This window comes from Mus musculus, chromosome 12, assembly GCF_000001635.26.
Source record: "Mus musculus strain C57BL/6J chromosome 12, GRCm38.p6 C57BL/6J".
NCBI lineage: Eukaryota > Metazoa > Chordata > Mammalia > Rodentia > Muridae > Mus > Mus musculus.
Genome location: NC_000078.6, coordinates 40,356,223 through 40,377,580, shown reverse-complemented (window position 1 = coordinate 40,377,580; position 21,358 = coordinate 40,356,223). Strand labels below are relative to the sequence as shown.

Here is a 21,358-nt window from a genome sequence, read left to right as displayed (position 1 = left end):
TCTTATTTTACTCAGCTTCTCTTGGCTATGAAATAATTCATTTACTCTTGGGCCATATAAAGAAACATTACGGCCATCTTCAGCTCCAGACAGCCGGCCACCTTCCTGGTGAGAGCACGGGGGTCTGCCTGGCCTGAGAGGTTTGTGGCACAGGCGCCGGCGGGAGCCTTCTTGGCTCCGGGACTCCGCGGAGGGCAGGCTGCACGGGTGACCGTGTGGAATACAGAGTGCCAGCTGTTTCTGGGACGGGCGAGAGAGTCGCAGAGCTTCTGGGCGGCGCCATCTTCAGCTCCAGACAGCTGGCCACCTTCCTGGTGAGAGCACGGGGGTCTGCCTGGCCTGAGAGGTTTGTGGCACAGGCGCCGGCGGGAGCCTTCTTGGCTCCGGGACTCCGCGGAGGGCAGGCTGCACGGGTGACCGTGTGGAATACAGAGTGCCAGCTGTTTCTGGGACGGGCGAGAGAGTCGCAGAGCTTCTGGGCGGCGCCATCTTTAGCTCCAGACAGCCGGCCACCTTCCTGGTGAGAGCACGGGGTCTGCCTGGCCTGAGAGGTTTGTGGCACAGGCGCCGGCGGGAGCCTTCTTGGCTCCGGGACTCCGCGGAGGGCAGGCTGCACGGGTGACCGTGTGGAATACAGAGTGCCAGCCGTTTCTGGGACGGGCGAGAGAGTCGCAGAGATTCTGGGGCGGCACCATCCTCAGCTCCAGACAACCAGCCACCTTCCCGGCAAGAGCCACAGAGCTTCTGAGGCTGCGACATCTTCGACTCCAGACAACTGGCCACCTTCCTGGCCAAAGCAACACAGCTTCTGGGAAAGATCCTGTTTTGGGCCTTCACCTTCAGCCAGGAGGAGGTCCAAACACCAGATAACTGTACACCTTCCCTGAGAGAGGAGAGCTTGCCTACAGAGACTGCTCTGACCACTGAAACTCAGAGAAGAGAGCTTGTCTCCCACGCCTGCTGATAGAGGGTAACAAAATCAACAGAGGAACAATCTTTTAACAAAGACAACTATAACAACTAACTCCAGAGATTGCCAGATGGCGAAAGGTAAACGTAAGAATCCTACTAACAGAAGCCAGGACCACTCACCATCATCAGAACCCAGAACGCCCACTTCGCCCAATCCAGGACACCCTAACACACCTGAAAAGGTAGACCTGGATTTAAAAGCATATCTCATGATGATGGTAGAGGACATAAAGAAGGAATTCAACAACTCACTTAAAGAAATACAGGAGAACACTGCTAAAGAGTTACAAGTCCTTAAAGAAAAACAGGAAAACACTGCTAAAGAGTTACAAGTCCTTAAAGAAAAACAGGAAAACACAACCAAACAGGTAGAAGTCCTTATAGAAAAACAGGAAAACACATCCAAACAGGTGATGGAAATGAACAAAACCATACTAGACCTAAAAAGGGAAGTAGACACAATAAAGAAAACCCAAAGTGAGGCGACGCTGGAGATAGAAACCCTAGGAAAGAAATCTGGAACCATAGATGCCAGCATCAGCAACAGAATACAAGAGATGGAAGAGAGAATCTCAGGTGCAGAAGACTCCATAGAGAACATCGGCACAACAATCAAAGAAAATGGAAAATGCAAAAAGATCCTAACTCAAAACATCCAGGAAATCCAGGACACAATGAGAAGACCAAACCTACGGATAATAGGAGTGGATGAGAATGAAGATTTTCAACTCAAAGGACCAGCAAACATCTTCAACAAAATTATTGAAGAAAACTTCCCAAATCTAAAGAAAGAGATGCCCATGAACATACAAGAAGCCTACAGAACTCCAAATAGACTGGACCAGAAAAGAAATTCCTCCCGACACATAATAATCAGAACACCAAATGCACTAAATAAAGATAGAATACTAAAAGCAGTAAGGGAAAAAGGTCAAGTAACATATAAAGGCAAGCCTATCAGAATTACACCAGATTTTTCACCAGAGACTATGAAAGCCAGAAGAGCCTGGTCAGATGTTATACAGACACTAAGAGAACATAAATGCCAGCCCAGGCTACTATACCCAGCCAAACTCTCAATTACCATAGATGGAGAAACCAAAGTATTCCACGACAAAACTAAATTCACCCATTATCTCTCCACGAATCCAGCCCTTCAAAGGATAATAACAGAAAAAAAAACAATACAAGGACGGGAACCACGCCCTAGAAAAAACAAGAAGATAATCCATCAACAAACCTAAAAGAAGACAACCACAAGAACAGAATGCCAACTTTAACAACAAAAATAACAGGAAGCAACAATTACCTTTCCTTAATATCTCTTAATATCAATGGACTCAATTCCCCAATAAAAAGACATAGACTAACAGACTGGCTACACAAACAGGACCCAACATTCTGCTGCTTACAGGAAACCCATCTCAGGGAAAAAGACAGACACTACCTCAGAGTGAAAGGCTGGAAAACAATTTTCCAAGCAAATGGTCTGAAGAAACAGGCTGGAGTAGCCATTCTAATATCGGATAAAATCGACTTCCAACCCAAAGTTATCAAAAAAGACAAGGAGGGACACTTCATACTCATCAAAGGTAAAATCCTCCAAGAGGAACTCTCAATTCTGAATATCTACGCTCCAAATGCAAGGGCAGCCACATTCATTAAAGACACTTTAGTAAAGCTCAAAGCACACATTGCACCTCACACAATAATAGTGGGAGACCTCAACACACCACTTTCATCAATGGACAGATCGTGGAAACAGAAACTAAACAGGGACACAGTGAAACTAACAGAAGTTATGAAACAAATGGACCTGACAGATATCTACAGAATATTTAATCCTAAAACAAAAGGATATACCTTCTTCTCAGCACCTCACGGGACCTGCTCCAAAATTGACCATATAATTGGTCACAAAATAAGCCTCAACAGATACAAAAATATTGAAATTGTCCCATGTATCCTATCAGACCACCATGGCCTAAGACTGATCTTCAATAACAACATTAAGAATGGAAAGCCAACATTCACGTGGAAACTGAACAACACTCTTCTCAATGATACCTTGGTCAAGGAAGGAATAAAGAAAGAAATTAAAGACTTTTTAGAGTTTAATGAAAATGAAGCCACAACGTACCCAAACCTTTGGGACACATTGAAAGCATTTCTAAGAGGGAAACTCATAGCTCTGAGTACCTCCAAGAAGAAACGGGAGAGAGCACATACTAGCAGCTTGACAACACATCTAAAAGCTCTAGAAAAAAAGGAAGCAAATTCACCCAAGAGGAGTAGACGGCAGGAAATAATCAAACTCAGGGGTGAAATTAACCAAGTGGAAACAAGAAGAACTATTCAAAGAATTAACCAAACGAGGAGTTGGTTCTTTGAGAAAATCAACAAGATAGATAAACCCTTAGCTAGACTCACTAGAGGGCAAAGGGACAAAATCCTAATCAACAAAATCAGAAATGAAAAGGGAGACATAACAACAGATCCTGAAGAAATCCAAAACACCATCAGATCCTTCTACAAAAGCTTATACTCAACAAAACTGGAAAACCTGGACGAAATGGACAAATTTCTGGACAGATACCAGGTACCAAAGTTGAATCAGGATCAAGTTGACCTTCTAAACAGTCCCATATCCCCTAAAGAAATAGAAGCAGTTATTAATAGTCTCCCAACCAAAAAAAGCCCAGGACCAGATGGGTTTAGTGCAGAGTTCTATCAGACCTTCAAAGAAGATCTAATTCCAGTTCTGCACAAACTATTTCACAAGATAGAAGTAGAAGGTACTCTACCCAACTCATTTTATGAAGCCACTATTACTCTGATACCTAAACCACAGAAAGATCCAACAAAGATAGAGAACTTCAGACCAATTTCTCTTATGAATATCGATGCAAAAATCCTTAATAAAATTCTCGCTAACCGAATCCAAGAACACATTAAAGAAATCATCCATCCTGACCAAGTAGGTTTTATTCCAGGGATGCAGGGATGGTTTAATATACGAAAATCCATCAATGTAATCCATTATATAAACAAACTCAAAGACAAAAACCACATGATCATCTCGTTAGATGCAGAAAAAGCATTTGACAAGATCCAACACCCATTCATGATAAAAGTTTTGGAAAGATCAGGAATTCAAGGCCCATACCTAAACATAATAAAAGCAATCTACAGCAAACCAGTAGCCAACATCAAAGTAAATGGAGAGAAGCTGGAAGCAATCCCACTAAAATCAGGGACTAGACAAGGCTGCCCACTTTCTCCCTACCTTTTCAACATAGTACTTGAAGTATTAGCCAGAGCAATTCGACAACAAAAGGAGATCAAGGGGATACAAATTGGAAAAGAGGAAGTCAAAATATCACTTTTTGCAGATGATATGATAGTATATATAAGTGACCCTAAAAATTCCACCAGAGAACTCCTAAACCTGATAAACAGCTTTGGTGAAGTAGCTGGATATAAAATTAACTCAAACAAGTCAATGGCCTTTCTCTACACAAAGAATAAACAGGCTGAGAAAGAAATTAGGGAAACAACACCGTTCTCAATAGTCACAAATAATATAAAATATCTCGGCGTGACTCTAACTAAGGAAGTAAAAGATCTGTATGATAAAAACTTCAAGTCTCTGAAGAAAGAAATTAAAGAAGATCTCAGAAGATGGAAAGATCTCCCATGCTCATGGATTGGCAGGATCAACATTGTAAAAATGGCTATCTTGCCAAAAGCAATTTACAGATTCAATGCAATCCCCATCAAAATTCCAACTCAATTCTTCAACGAATTAGAAGGAGCAATTTGCAAATTCATCTGGAATAACAAAAAAACCTAGGATAGCAAAAACTCTTCTCAAGGATAAAAGAACCTCTGGTGGAATCACCATGCCTGACCTAAAGCTTTACTACAGGGCAATTGTGATAAAAACTGCATGGTACTGGTATAGAGACAGACAAGTAGACCAATGGAATAGAATTGAAGACCCAGAAATGAACCCACACACCTATGGTCACTTGATCTTCGACAAGGGAGCTAAAACCATCCAGTGGAAGAAAGACAGCATTTTCAACAATTGGTGCTGGCACAACTGGTTGTTATCATGTAGAAGAATGCGAATCGATCCATACTTATCTCCTTGCACTAAGGTCAAATCTAAGTGGATCAAGGAACTTCACATAAAACCAGAGACACTGAAACTTATAGAGGAGAAAGTGGGGAAAAGCCTTGAAGATATGGGTACAGGGGAAAGATTCCTGAACAGAACAGCAATGGCTTGCTCTGTAAGATCGAGAATTGACAAATGGGACCTAATGAAACTCCAAAGTTTCTGCAAGGCAAAAGACACCGTCAATAGGACAAAAAGACCACCAACAGATTGGGAAAGGATCTTTACCTATCCTAAATCAGATAGGGGACTAATATCCAACATATATAAAGAACTCAAGAAGGTGGACTTCAGAAAATCAAATAACCCCATTAAAAAATGGGGCTCAGAACTGAACAAAGAATTCTCACCTGAGGAATACCGAATGGCAGAGACGCACCTGAAAAAATGCTCAACATCCTTAATCATCAGGGAAATGCAAATCAAAACAACCCTGAGATTCCACCTCACACCAGTCAGAATGGCTAAGATCAAAAATTCAGGTGACAGCAGATGCTGGCGTGGATGTGGAGAAAGAGGAACACTCCTCCATTGTTGGTGGGATTGCAGGCTTGTACAACCACTCTGGAGATCAGTCTGGCGGTTCCTCAGAAAACTGGATATAGTACTACCGGAGGATCCAGCAATACCTCTCCTGGGCATATATCCAGAAGATGCCCCAACTGGTAAGAAGGACACATGCTCCACTATGTTCATAGCAGCCTTATTTATAATAGCCAGAAGCTGGAAGGAACCCAGATGCCCCTCAACAGAGGAATGGATACAGAAGATGTGGTACATCTACACAATGGAGTACTACTCAGCTATTAAAAAGAATGAATTTATGAAATTCCTGGCCAAATGGATGGACCTGGAGGGCATCATCCTGAGTGAGGTAACACATTCACAAAGGAACTCACACAATATGTACTCACTGATAAGTGGATATTAGCCCAAAACCTAAGATACCCAAGATATAAGATACAATTTCCTAAACACATGAAACTCAAGAAAAATGAAGACTGAAGTGTGAACACTATGCCCCTCCTTAGAAGTGGGAGCAAAACACCCTTGGAAGGAGTTACAGAGACAAAGTTTGGAGTTGAGATAAAAGGATGGACCATGTAGACACTACCATATCCGGGGATCCATCCCATAATCAGCTTCCAAATGCTGACACCATTGCATACACTAGCAAGATTATGCTGAAAGGACCCTGATATAGCTGTCTCTTGTCAGAGTATGCCTGGGCCTAGCAAACATAGAAGTGGATGCTCACAGTCGGCTATTGGATGGATCACATGGCCCCCAATGAAGGAGCTAGAGAAAGTACCAAAGAAGCTAAAGGGATCTGCAACCCTATAGGTGGAACAACATTATGAACTAACCAGTATCCCGGAGCTCTTGACTCTAGCTGCATATGCATCAAAAGATGGCCTAGTCGGCCATCACTGGAAAGAGAGGCCCATTGGACACGCAAACTTTATATGCCCCAGTACAGGGGAACGCCAGGGCCATAAAAGGGGAGTGGGTGGGTAGGGGAGAGGGGGTGGGTGGCTATGGGGGACTTTTGGTATAGCATTGCAAATGTAAATGAGCAAAATACCTAATAAAAAATGGAAAAAAAAAAAAAAAAGAAACATTACTCCTAGTGAGCTGCAGGAAAATACAACCATCAGTGGTAACTGAGAAGTGTTAAAACTTTCCCTTCTGCCCTTAAAATCTGAGGAATGTTTAGACCAAAATTTGTCTTTTCTCTTTTGTGTTTATGTATGATAAAGTGACCGTATTTCTCGTTGTTAACCTCTCATTGGCATTAGTCCTATTGTTACATGTGGGCAGAACAATCAAGTTACTTAGCTAGATCTCAGGGCTTAGGAATCAATCCGTACATGTGTTGCGAACAATCACTAAGTAAGTGCAGGTCAACAGTAAAATGGATGCTTTATAATTACAGAAAAGAGATACATGTAAAGTGTAAGTGTTTTCTAAAATGTGTAGTTAACATGTATTTTAAATGTAGAATTTTAGTTCTTTCTTGCTGGATGCCCTCCTAATTAAATAAAAATTTCACTTTCAGGAAGTAAAAATAAGATTAATTTTAATGGGCCAACATTGTGTCTAAGTAAACTCTTTGTTTCTTAAAAGAACATTTTTTGTTATTGTTTTTGTTTTTCAACACAGGGTCTCTCTGTCAGGATAGCCCTAGTAGTCCTGGAACTCAATCTGTAGACCAAGCTGGCCTCGAATTCAAAGATCCACCTGCCTCTGCCTCCTGAGTGCTGGGATTAAAAGTACTTCCCAGCAAGAACATTTTTTACTATACGCAGTTTACTTTGAATAACCTCCTATAACTTAATATAGCTAAAAGTTCTTCTCTAGAACAGGCATTGACTATTTGATCAGTTAACTTGCAATTGTCTCAACACTATGTGACTTACTGTGGCTTTCAGAAAAGAAGCTATGAAGGAGTTGGGGGAGGTCACAACACAGAAGAGCTTCCGCTGACATGCATGAATTCACTCTTCTCAGAGAAAATCAGATCCTTCTAAGTACAAGCTGTAATAGAAGTGAGGTGGGATTACCTCATACTTTATTTTATTTTATTTCCACAAGGTCTCGCTGTGTAGACCAGGATAGCCTCAAGCTCATGTTCCAATTGTTTCAGACTTCCAATGCTAGGATTACAGAGACAACACCACTTCAGCATTACTCTGTGATTCATAAAGAGTAAGCTATAAATTTTTATATAAAACATATTTGACATTCTTTATTGAAACAAAGTAAGTACGAAACTTCCTACAGCAGAGAAAATAAAACAATACAAAACTGAAAATCTACCCTTTGAGGCCACTTTACAGTTATTTAGAGTGAGTGAGCTATTTTCTTCCAGCCTTCTCTAGTAGATAGACTTGTGCCAGAAGATAAATGTTAACTCCGTAATTTTTTAAGTTGCATTTATTCAGTGCTACTTGGATAGCAGCCGTATCTCAACCCTTCATACCTTTATCGGTATATGTACAAACTACAGTGTCAGTCTGACAGGCAAGATGTTACTACAAAGGTTTTTTTGTATGTGAGAAAGAGCTCCATGAGATATGGCTTGAAGTTCTTTTCAAAAAAGGCATTTGGTGATGACTTACCAATTACTTTTATGGCTTTTTAATAAAGTGTGAGATGCTATTTTGACTACCGTCTCAATAGGGAATTCATACCAAGTATTTCATAGCAGCCTTTATGTATTGAGTAGCTGTAACTATTACTTTGAATAACCTAGAGAAGTAGGAAATGACGTTAACCAGTACTCCATAATCATATAACTCTAAAAATATGTTCTAGTTTGGTACTGGGACTTGAAGTTTGCTGAAGACCTGCTGTCATTAAGCTGTTTCTCAGTTGAATAGACTTTCTCTGAGTATCTGTAATAATCACAACAAAATATAAAAAGGAACACCCCTTAGTTTGGGTTTAAAAACTACAAAGATACTACTATGTGTTTTGGCTACTTCCAAACTCAAATGTTAGCTTAGACTCAAATATATGTAGCAATTGAAGTTGTATTTAACACAGTGTTTGGAGCGAGCTTATGCTTTTAAGTTGTGTGGTGATTTGTGATTCTGTTTTGCTTTTCTTTGATGCTGTCACCCTGTCTTTAAAGAGAAAAAGAAGACTCAGACAACAACTTTGTTCCTTACTTATCTCCCCAGCACACTCCCAGAAACTGCTTAACAGCATCTCAGGGAGTGCTAGAGATGGATCGGAAAAGCATCATTTCCAAGATTCTGGAGTACCTGTCTGCAGAGCAGGAAAATCACTTTCACCCAGGCTGTGAGATCAGCCAGGCTGCGAGCCTTAGGGCAGGCATCTCAGGCCCCATCAGGTCCGAGGCAGGCCCTAAGAATCTGAGCCTCTGCCTGGCAGGATGGATCTCCCTGAGATCTTCATTCATTTCAGGCTAGTTTTTGTTTCCCTGTTCTTGTACCCTTGAAGTAATCGCTCATACAGTAGAAGCATTGGAAATTATCTGTCTCATGAAAGGTGTAGTACTCAGACACTGAAGACCTTGAAGACTGGACCACTGACCACTGGAATCGGGTCACTGTTTCCTCAGCAGGATAGGGGGATACTTTGCATCTGTTGCCCCGTCATGGAGTTCCAAATCGGTAGCCACGGCAGCTGGTAACAACTTTCCATCTGTATTTAGGCAATTAGGAGCCATTCCCACTGCCGGCTACAGTTATGTAATGTGCTCTTCAGAAATCGGAGGCTACCTCCCATTCAGACTTCTATATAGTTCTGTTCATATCAAAAATTATTCTCTACACCTTCCTTATTATTCCCTGAATGGGTTGGGGGGGGGGGAACATTTCAATTATTTATTGCAACTACAATTCCAAGAGGTTTTTCTGCCTTCCCTTTCCCAGGATTCTTGTAGACTGATGGGCACATGCCTCTGTGTCACAGAGACCAAGTTTGTTTGGGATCCCACTTCTGCCATTTTAAGCCACCCTAGACAGCTCAGGGAACATAGTCTTTGCCGTTACTGCCACCATCTTCCACCTTACCTCCTACCCTGCTACTGTCCTGTAACCATTTTTACTTTCTCACTAAATGTCTTTGAAGTGAAGGCAGACTTGTAGTCTCAGGACTCAAGAGACAGAAGCAGGAAGAGTGCACATTCGAGGCCAGCCTGCACTATATAGTGACGCCTTGTCTCAAAAAAAAAGAAAGAAGACTTTCCCTGTTCACTCACTTTGAGGCAGGTGCCCACCCTGCCACTCAGCCTTGTCTCAAACACATAGGGTCAAGTGGTTCCCCCACCCAATACCCAGGGAGCTAGGACTGCAGGCCAGTATCATTTCAGCTTCTTCCTTCTTTTTATTTTATTATTTCTTTTATAAAATGTTATTGCTATTTTGGATGTTTTAGACAGTTATTCTGACAAAATATCTTCGATCCTTTAACCACGTGTAAGTGAGTTCCTTTCCTCATGCTACTGTGTATGAGGGACTTGGGATGTGGCTCTCTACCTGCACTATCATACTTAATCATCGATGATAGTTCATATGCAAATAAGTAGACAGAGTCTCATAAGGCTTAGATAACTGTAAGTTCAGATTCATATCCCTGAATGCCAAACACTCCTCCTGATTCACACATTCTTACACCACGAAATAAAGGGTTTGGCCAGTGTCTTCATTTTAAAAGCACAGTGGCTGCCACTGTAAGATCAGCTTAAGACTGAGCTGGGCAGTGGTGGCACACGCCTTTAATCCCAGCACTTGGGAGGCAGAGGCAGGCGGATTTCTGAGTTCGAGGCCAGCCAGGGCTATACAGAGAAACCTTGTCTCGAAAAACAAACAAACAAACAAACAACCAAAAAAGATCAGTTTAAGACAGTACTTACGCTCTAGCATAAGGAGAAAAATGTTTTGACTTTTTATTAGAAAATAAGTCACAATAGTTCAAAGGGTGGTTTAGGCACTCAGGTCCATACTCTCCGAACATCTGCTTACACTGTTTCCCACAGATGATTTCACAGGTCTGTGAACATCTTCCAAAGGTGAGTAGCCTATGTAGGCAGAGTTATCACTGCTTCAGCAGGCTATGAATCCAAAATTGAATTGGGATTGTATGAGACTGGCTACTGTTGTCAGCTTTGCTGAGGTGGTATGTGTTGGGAGCTAAGGAAACTCTTCCTTGGTCTTTTGTATTGGAAGCCATGAAAAGTTGGCCCTCTTCTCTCTTGATAAGGCAGTTATCTCAGGTACCCGGCCCTGCCATATATATAAATTTGTTTACATGAACACAAATATCTGCATATTTCAGTTTGAAGAAACAAGTCAAGTCCTATTCTTGACATCTCTAACACAGGTTCTACCATATTTTTTTTTAATCCATGTTTACATGTGCTAAGCAGACCATTCTCAAAGCTCTTCCCTGTGTGTGCATGAGTGTGTGTCTGTATGCTATGTACTTGTCTGTGTCCATACACATATGGAGGCCAGAGGTCAACACAAGGTGTCTCCCACCACTGCTCAGTGTCTAAGATAGGTCTCTCGGTGAACGTGGAGTTGCTTGTTTCAGCTAGGAAGGCTGGTCAGTGAAAGCAAGAGATTTGTCTATATCCATGCACCTCCCAGCCCACCCCACCCCACCCCCAGCACTGGGGCTTACAGCTGTGGATGCACAGCTTCTATATGGATGATAGGTATCCTAACTCAGCTCTGTGTGGCAAATATTTTACTGACTGAGCCCACCTGCCCAGCCCTGAGTTTCCTGCCTTTCTTTTCCCTCTATCCCATCCCCTTTTCCGGGACAACTAATAGGGTCAACTAATAGAGGACAGAAAGAGCTGTGCAGAGTAACACAGAGTGGAAAGTGCTGAAGGTGACCAAGGAAGTAACACTTTACCTTTTTGTAGATGCATTTCTCCTACTGTGATGGATATGCTGTCCCTTCTTGCTTCGAAGGCATATGAAAGCCAGTGAGCTAGCCATGGAGTAACGATGGATCCTCTGCTGGTTTTGTAATTAAAGCCGAGCTAGAGTTAACACTGTCACTGTCTGATCTGTGGATGAGGTCAGAATGACTGTGTAGGGAATGTTCCTCCTCCTCCTCCACTTTAAGATTGTCTGAGTAGGTAGAGAGGGAGGACTGAATTGTGTGGTCCAACCCTCCCCACACTCACTGCTTCTTTTCCTTATGCCTCCTATTCTGCCTGCTGTTGTCTGCTTTCATTGACTTCCCAGTCCATCTCACAGTTCTCTTTTTCTCAAATCTCTCAACACAGACTCAATCCTAACCCATTAGCCCCCTGTCTCCAGAACACCATGATAGTGGCAAACATCCTAAAGGAAGAGTAAAGGGAAACCAGATGTGGAGAGGTGCTGCCTGCCTGGAGAACCCCCAGAGTCTCCAAGCACTCTCCTATACCCCTGCAGCATTGACTTGGAGCCTATTCTGGCAGACCACTGTAGGTACTATATCAAGCCAATTTAAATGTCCAAGTCCCTTCTCTTTCGATGTTTCTCCCGTATCTCAGGAAAACTCATCTCTTTCCGTGAAGCTTTGGTTCTTTGGTGTAACTTGCTTTTGTTATCTAATTCGTGTAGTCCAATAGACAACTGTCAGGTCAACCGTCCCATGCCCTCGATCCTCATGAAGGAGGGCACTCACATTTCCCTGTTGATGCCCTCTGGCCTATGACGTAGCACAATAGTTCATAATATTGTTATAATAAATAAATTCAAGGATGAGCGACTTGGTTGCATCTTTCTTTGTCTTTCAGCACATGTACAGGGCTGGGTTATGATTTGCTTTTAAGTTGAGCCCATATGCTACTTCTAACTCTGCTCATTAAATATAAAGTGTGCAGCTCAGCTGTTTTCCAAAGGCTACATCTGATTTATTTTAGGCATGGTGTGGGCATTCAGACATTCTGTCTAATTATGCAGATGTTGGATGTATGCTATTATCTTACTACACTGACCTTTGCAAAACATGACCACTCAGTCTGCTCTTCGTTGGATGTCATAAGCCTATTTGATTCTTGTAAACTTAAAACACTAAGTTTAGTTTTATTTTGTATGTATGGTTGTTTTACCTTCATGTGTGTCTGTGTACCACATGCATGCCTAGTGCCTACAAAGGACAGAAAAGAGCATCAGATCCCATAACTAGAGTTATAGATGCTCGTGAGTCACCATGTGGGTCCTGGGAGTCAAACCAGACTCCTCTGAAAGGACATGTCAGGCTTCAACTGCTCTAACCCCCTAATTCCTGCGCTTTAAATGCTTATAAACTATAATGCTGTTTTAGAAAACTGCATTATCGCATTAAAACAATTCATTTTAACCATGTGTGATAGCCCTTACCTGTAATTCCAGAACTTAGAAGGTAGAGGGTGAAAAATCAGTAGTTCAAGGCTAGCCTCAACAACAAAGCATGCTCAAAGATAATCTGGGCTGTGGAAGAGTCTGTCTCAAACAAACAAACCAACAAAAACTCATTTTAGCTTTCTTACATACCTATTTATCAAATTTCAAAATAATGAGGTTTAATTACTTTCAAGCCTTTGTAGGATAGTTTGATTTTATTAAATATTCATGTCATATATCTGCCGTCCCTCACTGCCTTTCTCTTTGCAGATTCTTTAGCAATATCATTTAACATCTGCTTTTTTGGTGTGGAGGTAATTAGATATTCTTGCATGATCCTATCATTTTAATAGGTGTATATTGACTCTCATCATCCTTTTGAATGTAATTTCTTAGGTACATTTTATACTGGAGGAAAAGGTTCACTGAACAGCCCATCACTGATTTTTGCAGCGTGATAAGAATCAATTCCACAGCTCCATTTGGTAAGTGCATGTCTTGACTGTCCACATAAATCAAAAATTCAGGAAAATAATCTCACTCTCTTAAATTGCACTTGCTCTCATTGCATGATTGCTGAAATTAAACTGATGTTTTTAATATTGCCTTACATGAATAAACCTACATCAGAACTCTATACCAGATACTAATGGACATGCACACTGTATGTGTGTGTGTGTGTGTGTGTGTGTGTATGTTAAGCCAGAATTGATCTCTGTTACTCTTTTTTTTTCAAATTTTTATTAGATATTTTCTTCATTTACAATTCAAATGCTATCCCAAAAGTCCCTGATTCCCTCCCCCGCCCTGCTCCCTTACCCACCCACTCATCTTCCCTGGCCCTGGCGTTCCCCTGTATTGGGGCATATAATCTTTGCAAGACCAAGGGCCTCTCCTCCCAATGATGGCCGAGTAGGCCATCCTGTGCTACATATGCAGCTAGAGACAGGAGCCCAGGGGTACTGGTTAGTTCATATTGCTGTTCCTCCTATAGGGTTACAGACCCCTTCAGCTCCTTGGGTACTTTCTCTAGCTCCTCCATTGGGGGCCGTGGTCTCTGTTAACAGACTCTTTACCTGTTGTCTGTTTTTGAGACAGACTCTTTCACTGAGCCTGTAACCACCAATTGGCATAATTAGCTGGCTAGCAAACTCCATGGATCCACCATCCCTGGGCTTTTAAATGAGTCTTGAGGGTCCATCTTCAGACCCCACCCCCATGCCCTTGCCTGCACAGTAAGCACTTTACTGACTGAGCATCTCCAGTGTTTTCAGAGCCACGCATTTTTAAAGTAAATACTCCTGAAAAACAAATTCTCGTTTTTCATTTAGTCTTCTGCTCTCCCAACAGAGGAACAAGACAACTATTATTTGTTATGTGATGCATTACCAGAAGATAGAATCCTCAGAGAAGAGCTTCAAAAACACAAACTGGTAAGGATCTTAAAATATGAACAGTGCATTAGAAACACAAACAAAAATCATTCTTATTATCTTTTTTCACTTTTATTTAAGAGAATTTTCAAACATATACAAAGTAAGAGACTACACATACATGTCTTTTCTTTTTTTTTTTTTTTTTCTTTTTTGGTTTTTTGAGACAGGGTTTTTCTGTATAGCCCTAGCTGTCCTAGAGCTCACTCTGTAGACCAGGCTGGCCTCGAACTCAGAAATCCGCCTGCCTCTGCCTCCAGAGTGCTGGGATTAAAGGTGTGCGCCGCCACTGCCAGGCTCCATACATGTCTTAAAACAGAAAATAGTATTCATTTGGTTAAAGGCTAAAGTAGTGGAAATACAGAGAGGACCCTTGACTGTTTCCTGAGTTATTCACAGCGTGAAAACTGAGTCTGTATGATTTCCTATAATTCTGGATTCTGGACACTTGACACACACTGCATAAAGAAGTGCCCTTAGCTAATCCAAATTAAATTGAACAACCTTTTTTTTTCTTCTGTTTACTGACATGTGCTGTATGCTAGCATTTCCTTTATCCACTATGAATTAAGTGCATGGCTCAAGCAACATAGTAGCCTTTCTTATTTTCCTTTATCCATAAGCAAGCAAACATGAAAACATTACCATCTTTATTCTTTAAATGATAACAGCACATAGAACAAATAAAAATTCCATCTTTGTTTGTCGTGCATTTTAACATGTTAACTAACATAAAAATATTGTTTCCAATTTATTATTTAATCTAGACTATTATGTGCAATTGGCTTACTTTTCCTTTAACAATTTCTTATAAGTCTTCCTTTTAGCTTTAGATCTGATTAAATACATCACAAAGAGATTGTGAATTTAATTATCTCTGCTACATTCTTGAGAAACCTAAAATGAAAATAAATCCTATAATATCTAGTTATAGCATTTGAGAAAAATCCCCTTAAGCATATTTTGTTTTGTAAACATCCCTAGTAATTATTTTTCAAGTAAAAGAGAGATGACACTCTTGGATTTGGGTATCACATCAGAAAAAGGCTCTTTCTGTACAACAAACCCAGTAAAGAAACAGGACTTCCCAAGTTTCCTTCACCTCCCATAACAGGATCTTGTGCCCTTTGCCACACAAGGCTAACAGCACATGTCAGCACATTACTGTCTTGTATGAATTTCATGACTTTATAATAAATAAAATTCCTCTTCTTTCGTTTTGCTTACTATGGCCTTGATCAGTCAAGAATGATCAAGCTATCATGTTTTTTATACCAATGTCCAAGCCTGCCACTTAAGGCATAGCTCTCCCTCAGAGTGCTATATACTGAGTATATACTCAGTACGTACCATATACTCAGGCCCTGGGAAATAGCTACACAATGTAGCCGAACTCTTTGACATTATTGTACAGTCTGAAAGAGTGATAGGTTTGATGAAAGTAGGCATTATGGCAGCTTAAAAGGACAAAATACAAATGAAAATGTAGATTGCTGTCATGTGTAGAATCCCTGCTTTATACAATAATTATGCAAAGAACTGCCAGGAAGAACTCACATCATAAAAGTGTACAGAAAAGGATCCACATACATACTCTTAGGAACAGTGTAGAGTGGCTTTCAGGCTGCTGAAGATTAAGGGAAGCAACGCAGGCAATAATACTTGGCTTGTGGAAGCACTTGGGAAGTATTCACCAGCAACAATAACAGTTCATCAGTAGGCTGTAGAAAGATGGCAGGCTGTAAAGACATCAAGATATATTTGGATCTAAGGTTATAGGGGTGTCTGGCAAGCAGAATGACTGAATTTGTCTGAACTGGGAGCATCTCAATGAGGCAAACTGATAAATGTAGATGGAGCTAAGGAACACTGGCTACATGATGATCAAGACCCATTTATGTGTCCTTCTTACCTATCAGAGTGTCATTAAAAAAAAAAGAGAGTAAAGTGGCTGTGTAAAAGGCCTTTGAACATTGTAACACTGTCAAATTCTGGGAAAGAGCAAACGTACTTGGAGCTGCAGAAAGATGCTTACAGTTCTGGAGTGGCAGCCATATGCCAAGCCTTTCAATAAGGCTAACAGCCCTGTGAGATCACGCTGGTCATAAGGGATGATGACTTAGCTCAGCCTCACAGATAGATGAAACCTGGAGCTGTTGCTTTCAGCCATACCTTCCCAAACCAGTCATTTGCTGAGCATCTCATGCACTTCCTACTGTTATTCCAAGCTTTGGGACTCATTGTCCTGGGTGCTCGAGGAGTTTGATAGCACTGCATAAGGAGAAGAGTCAGTCTAGGATTGGAGATTGGAAATTCAGAAGGTCGCAAAATATCCAACCAAAAGGAATCATGTCCAGAGCATTAATACAAAGTAAGAGAGACAGGCTGAGCAGCAGGAAGGTAGGTTGAATTTGCAGTCATCTAATGTCCTGCCCCATCACGTAGAAGCTCCAGGTTAGAGTGACTGGTCCTCCTTGTAGAGTTGGCCACAATTACAAGATAGCTCTTGTATATAAAGAACTGTTTCGATCAATAGCATGTATTTCCAGAAAAAGGTCTAAAGCCGTCTAATAAGACAGCATTCAGCAAAATAATGATATACTCTTTTTCTCAGGAAAACCAATAGATTTTTTAAAAAAAAAAAAGAATACTAAATAATTGCCAAAACAATAAAATAAGGCATGTTTCCATCATATGCTGGAACTCTGAGTAGGATTTATGCCCTCGGCCCATAAGAACCAAGAACTCTGTAAACCAACTCTGAGATACTGACTCTGAGTCAGTGCCCCACTCCACCACAGTTTGCTTGTGCTTTCCCTTATATTGCTATCATTCACAATTTATCAAATAATTCCCCTTTATTAATCAAAGTTTCAGTGTCGTTTCTGGAAAATGTAGTATAAGCCAATCTATTGGTGTTGCAATGAGACATGGAGTCTGGCATATGCAAATTAATTTGGTTTGGGGTCAGCCCAGCTAGCTCTATGAGAAGATATACTCAAGAGTCATTCACCATGTGGAGTTTGTGCTTCTTTTTTTTTTAATTAGATAATTTCTTCATTTACATTTCAAATGCTATCCCCCAAAGCCCCCTATACCCTCCCCCCGCCCTGCTCCCCAAACCACCCACTCCCACTTCCTGGCTCTGGCATTCCCCTTCACTGGGCCATATGATCTTCACAAGACCAAGGGCCTCTCCTCCCATTGATGAGTTTGTGCTTCTGACTGCTTGCATGCACATTGTTCTTAGCCGGAAACATCAAGGAAAGCATTGAGGTCATGTGCCATGTTCCAGTTTGCTCTCAGTTCAAAGTGACTCTGTTTATGTGCTTATTATATATTTGGTTTTTTTAATTTGTTGTTACTTTTGTTTTCAAAGATGGAGTCTTGCTGGGTACCACAGCCTAGTGTCAAACTTAAACCCTCTTACAATTTGCCACCCGGGTTATAACCACTGTTCAATGTCACCTACTGGTTTCTTTCAAGAAAAGAGCTGATCCTGTCTTTAAATGCCCTTCCATGGTCCTTGCCAGGCTGCTAACCTCATGTTGGTGTTTCTCCCTGTTTGAGTATGAAAATATGAGTAGCTGCAGGCTCATACAGACTCTAAATAGAGTTAAAGTTGGGGCAGTAGATTTAAGGTGAGAACAATGTATCTTTTTGTACTTTCTGTGAAACCTCTCCCCACCCTGGTTTCTTGCCATTTGTAGGGTTTGCAAGTTGCCAGTTGTCTTTGTGCAAGAGTTTGAGTCCCGTTTGATACTTCATTTGATATTATTTTATCTGTATTCTGAAGGAGCTACAGAGTTGGAAAAGGATCTGGAGGGTCTGGATAGTTTGTGCACATCCCTTAGCTTCCTATAAAAGCCCCCCCATCTTTGTTCGTTTCTCTCTCTCTCTCTCTCTCTCTCTCTCTCTCTCTCTCTCTCTCTCACACACACACACACACACACACACACACACACACACCTGTCTGGGTTGATGTCCTACAGCAGTTATTTCATCTCTTTTGTTTCAAATAGTTAAAGCTTTCCCAAGGTCACCCCCATTCAGTGTGTGCACCTTCATGATGATGAACACTACGCTGAAGTCCCACCTCTGGTGCTGATGGACAGCAGGCAGGGCAACTAACCATCGCCTCATCCTGGCTCATTTCTGAACCTGTACCAAACGTTGCTGTGTTGATTTATCATCAGGGCCTTGTTTAATATGCCTAAGACGGAGCTTCCTTTCCCCGAACCAGAGCTTCCTATTCATTCACCTGCTCTCCTTCTCTGACACAGTAAAACCACCATTCTTCTGCTCCTCGGTTTGGAAATTTCTAGAATCATTTTAACTCATTTGTTTTCTTTGCTACCATACTCAACTGTCAGGTCCCTTGAGGTACAGGTAAATCCTGTATCCTTTCTTACAACCCTTGTTCTTCTTTGCCTTGTCTGTACCCCGCTTCTATACCAATTAGCATTGCTTCCAGTGTCAATAAGAGTAAACGCTTTACTTTCTTCTTTGATCTCTAATATCAAATGCTGTAGTATCTGGCGCTTTGGGGCTCAGGCTGAGTTTCCAGTGCCCTTTTTCAGCTCTCCCTTCCAACTGCTGAACCTAGAAGTTTTAACCAATGTGTGCTTATTATGTGCCAGGCTTTCTAGCTTCTGGAATAGCAGAGGATGCAAACAGCAGACACCCTGCCCATGTGGGGCTGTTGCTCCGGTGAAAGTTTAAGTGGTCTCACTTCTACTGGGGTCTGTTAGATCCTTTCAGGACTCCAGCTCATCACCAGTAACACCAGCCCCACCTTGCTTCCTTAAATATGTATCCCAGATGACAATTATCTGAATGGATACTGTGGTGGTTTGAATATGCATGGCTCAGGGAGTGGCACTATTAGGAGGTATGACCTTGTTGGAAAAAGTGTGTCACTGTAGGGGTGGGCTTTGAAACCCTCCTCCTAGCTGCCTGGAAGCCAGTCTTCTGTTTGACTTTGGAACAAGATGTAGAACGCTCAGCAAATCCAGCACCATGCCTGCCTGGATCCAGCCATGATGATAATGGCCTAAACCTCTGAAGCTGTAGGCCAGGCCCAGTTAAATGTTTGCCTTTATGAGAGTTGCCTTGGTCATGGTGTCTCTCCACAGCAGTGGAAACCCTAACTAAGACATAGACTTTCTGAATATTTTACCTGATGTCATCTGTTGAAATGACAACCTCTTCTAAGTTTTAATAGCATGCTATTTTATTTACCTTTTCAGTTACAGTTAGTTTCTTGAAAGTCTGCTTTCTTGTGGCCAGGCATGGTGGCACATGACTTTAGTCCCCAGCATTTGGGAAGCAGATAGATCTCTGAATTCTAGGCCCGCCTGGCTACAGAGTGAGTTTGAGGATAGGCAGGACTACACAGAGAAAGCCTGCCTTAAAAACAAACAAAAACACGCCGGGCGCAGTGGTGCACGCCTTAATCCCAGCACTTGGGAGGCAGAGGCAGGCGGATTTCTGAGTTCAAGGCCAGCCTGGTCTACAGAGTGAGTTCCAGGACAGCCAGGGCTATACAGAGAAACCCTGTCTCGGAAAACAAAAACAAAAAAAACAAACGTCTGCCTTCCTTGATGGCTCAGAAGGTTCTGAACGGTTAGGGCTGTCAGTCACTTCTATAAACCTAAAGGTGTTGACTTACTAGTTCCATAAAGCCATACAATCAAATATGCCTGAATTTTAAAAAGACATACAAAAGGGCCAAAGCATATGTGCCTAATCACTGGATCATATTTTTCACTTAAAGGTAAAAAACAAACCGCCTATATAATAGATATATTAGCCTACAGGAGAAAATATGGAGCATCCATAAGCTCCCAGTACAAGGACGTAGCGTCACTGCGTCAGGAAGAGGGAAATGTCCACCAACTATAGGGAAGAGCTTTCCTTACACCTCTGGTTGTGAACTTTGACTTTAACAGCTGAGCCATCTCTCCAGCTCAGGGAAGGGTTTTTCTAATCGCTGTTATAAATGACAGCTTGTGACAATGTTTATGACAACTATAGATAATTTATGAAATTTTTAACCTGCATAGCAATTTGATCCTCTAGAGAGAAGGTGTGTTTTGGTTTTAATTCTATTTCACATATCTCACTTCACTCCAGAATAAAGCAGCAAAATGAAATTACATGTCTCCCACCAAGACTTTTTTCTTTCCATGCCACCTTTATGGATTTTGGAGATTTTTTTACTACAAGATAATATTATTGTATATCAATCACTTTAAATTAGATTATAAATACAGGGCTGGAGAGATGGCTCAGCGCTTAAGAGCACTGACTGCTCTTCTGAAGGTCCTGAGTTCAAATCCCAGCAACCATATGGTGGCTCACAACCATCTGTAATGAGACCTGATGCCCTCTTCTGGTGTGTCTGAAAACAGCTACAGTGGACTTACATATAGTAAGTAAGTAAATAAATAAATAAATCTTTACAAAAATAAACATAAATACAATTCTATAGCTTTCTTACATGATGCCCGGCTTTGTAGTATATTGTAAGTTTCAGGACTGCATTTGGAATAAATGCTCCCTAAATAAGCATAAGGTGGCATTGTCTGGTGAATAGAACATGGTTATTAATAGTTCAGCAGAGATTGAGTTAACTAACACGAATGGCCATTGGATGATTTTAATCTCTGGTTTATTTATGAGTTCATTGGTAAACGTAACCAGAGCCTGAAAAATGCTCATCTGCATCGGGAAGTTTACCATTTTGAACTTGTTCTTCTGATGCCTAAATTTAAAAGTCATTTTCATATGTGCATTCACTGTATGGACTCAGGAAGGCAATATTATTGTTGCTAATTTGATGGACAGACAAGGTCAGAGGTGTTGGGATGTGGGCATAGGAAGGGAAGCAGCTTGAGCCATTTTCTGAG

General features: G+C 41.4%; 1 protein-coding gene across 2 annotated transcripts in view; it reads left to right on the top strand.

The window, feature by feature from the left end:
- Zfp277 (zinc finger protein 277) overlaps positions 1-21,358 on the top strand; it is a 130,745-nt gene that overhangs the window by 68,210 nt on the left and 41,177 nt on the right. For both annotated transcript variants that reach the window (NM_178845.3, NM_172575.3), the window contains 2 exons: positions 13,411-13,499; positions 14,365-14,447. In NM_178845.3, the coding sequence (NP_849173.2) occupies positions 13,411-13,499; positions 14,365-14,447 (172 nt within the window). The remainder of the gene's footprint in view (positions 1-13,410; positions 13,500-14,364; positions 14,448-21,358) is intronic.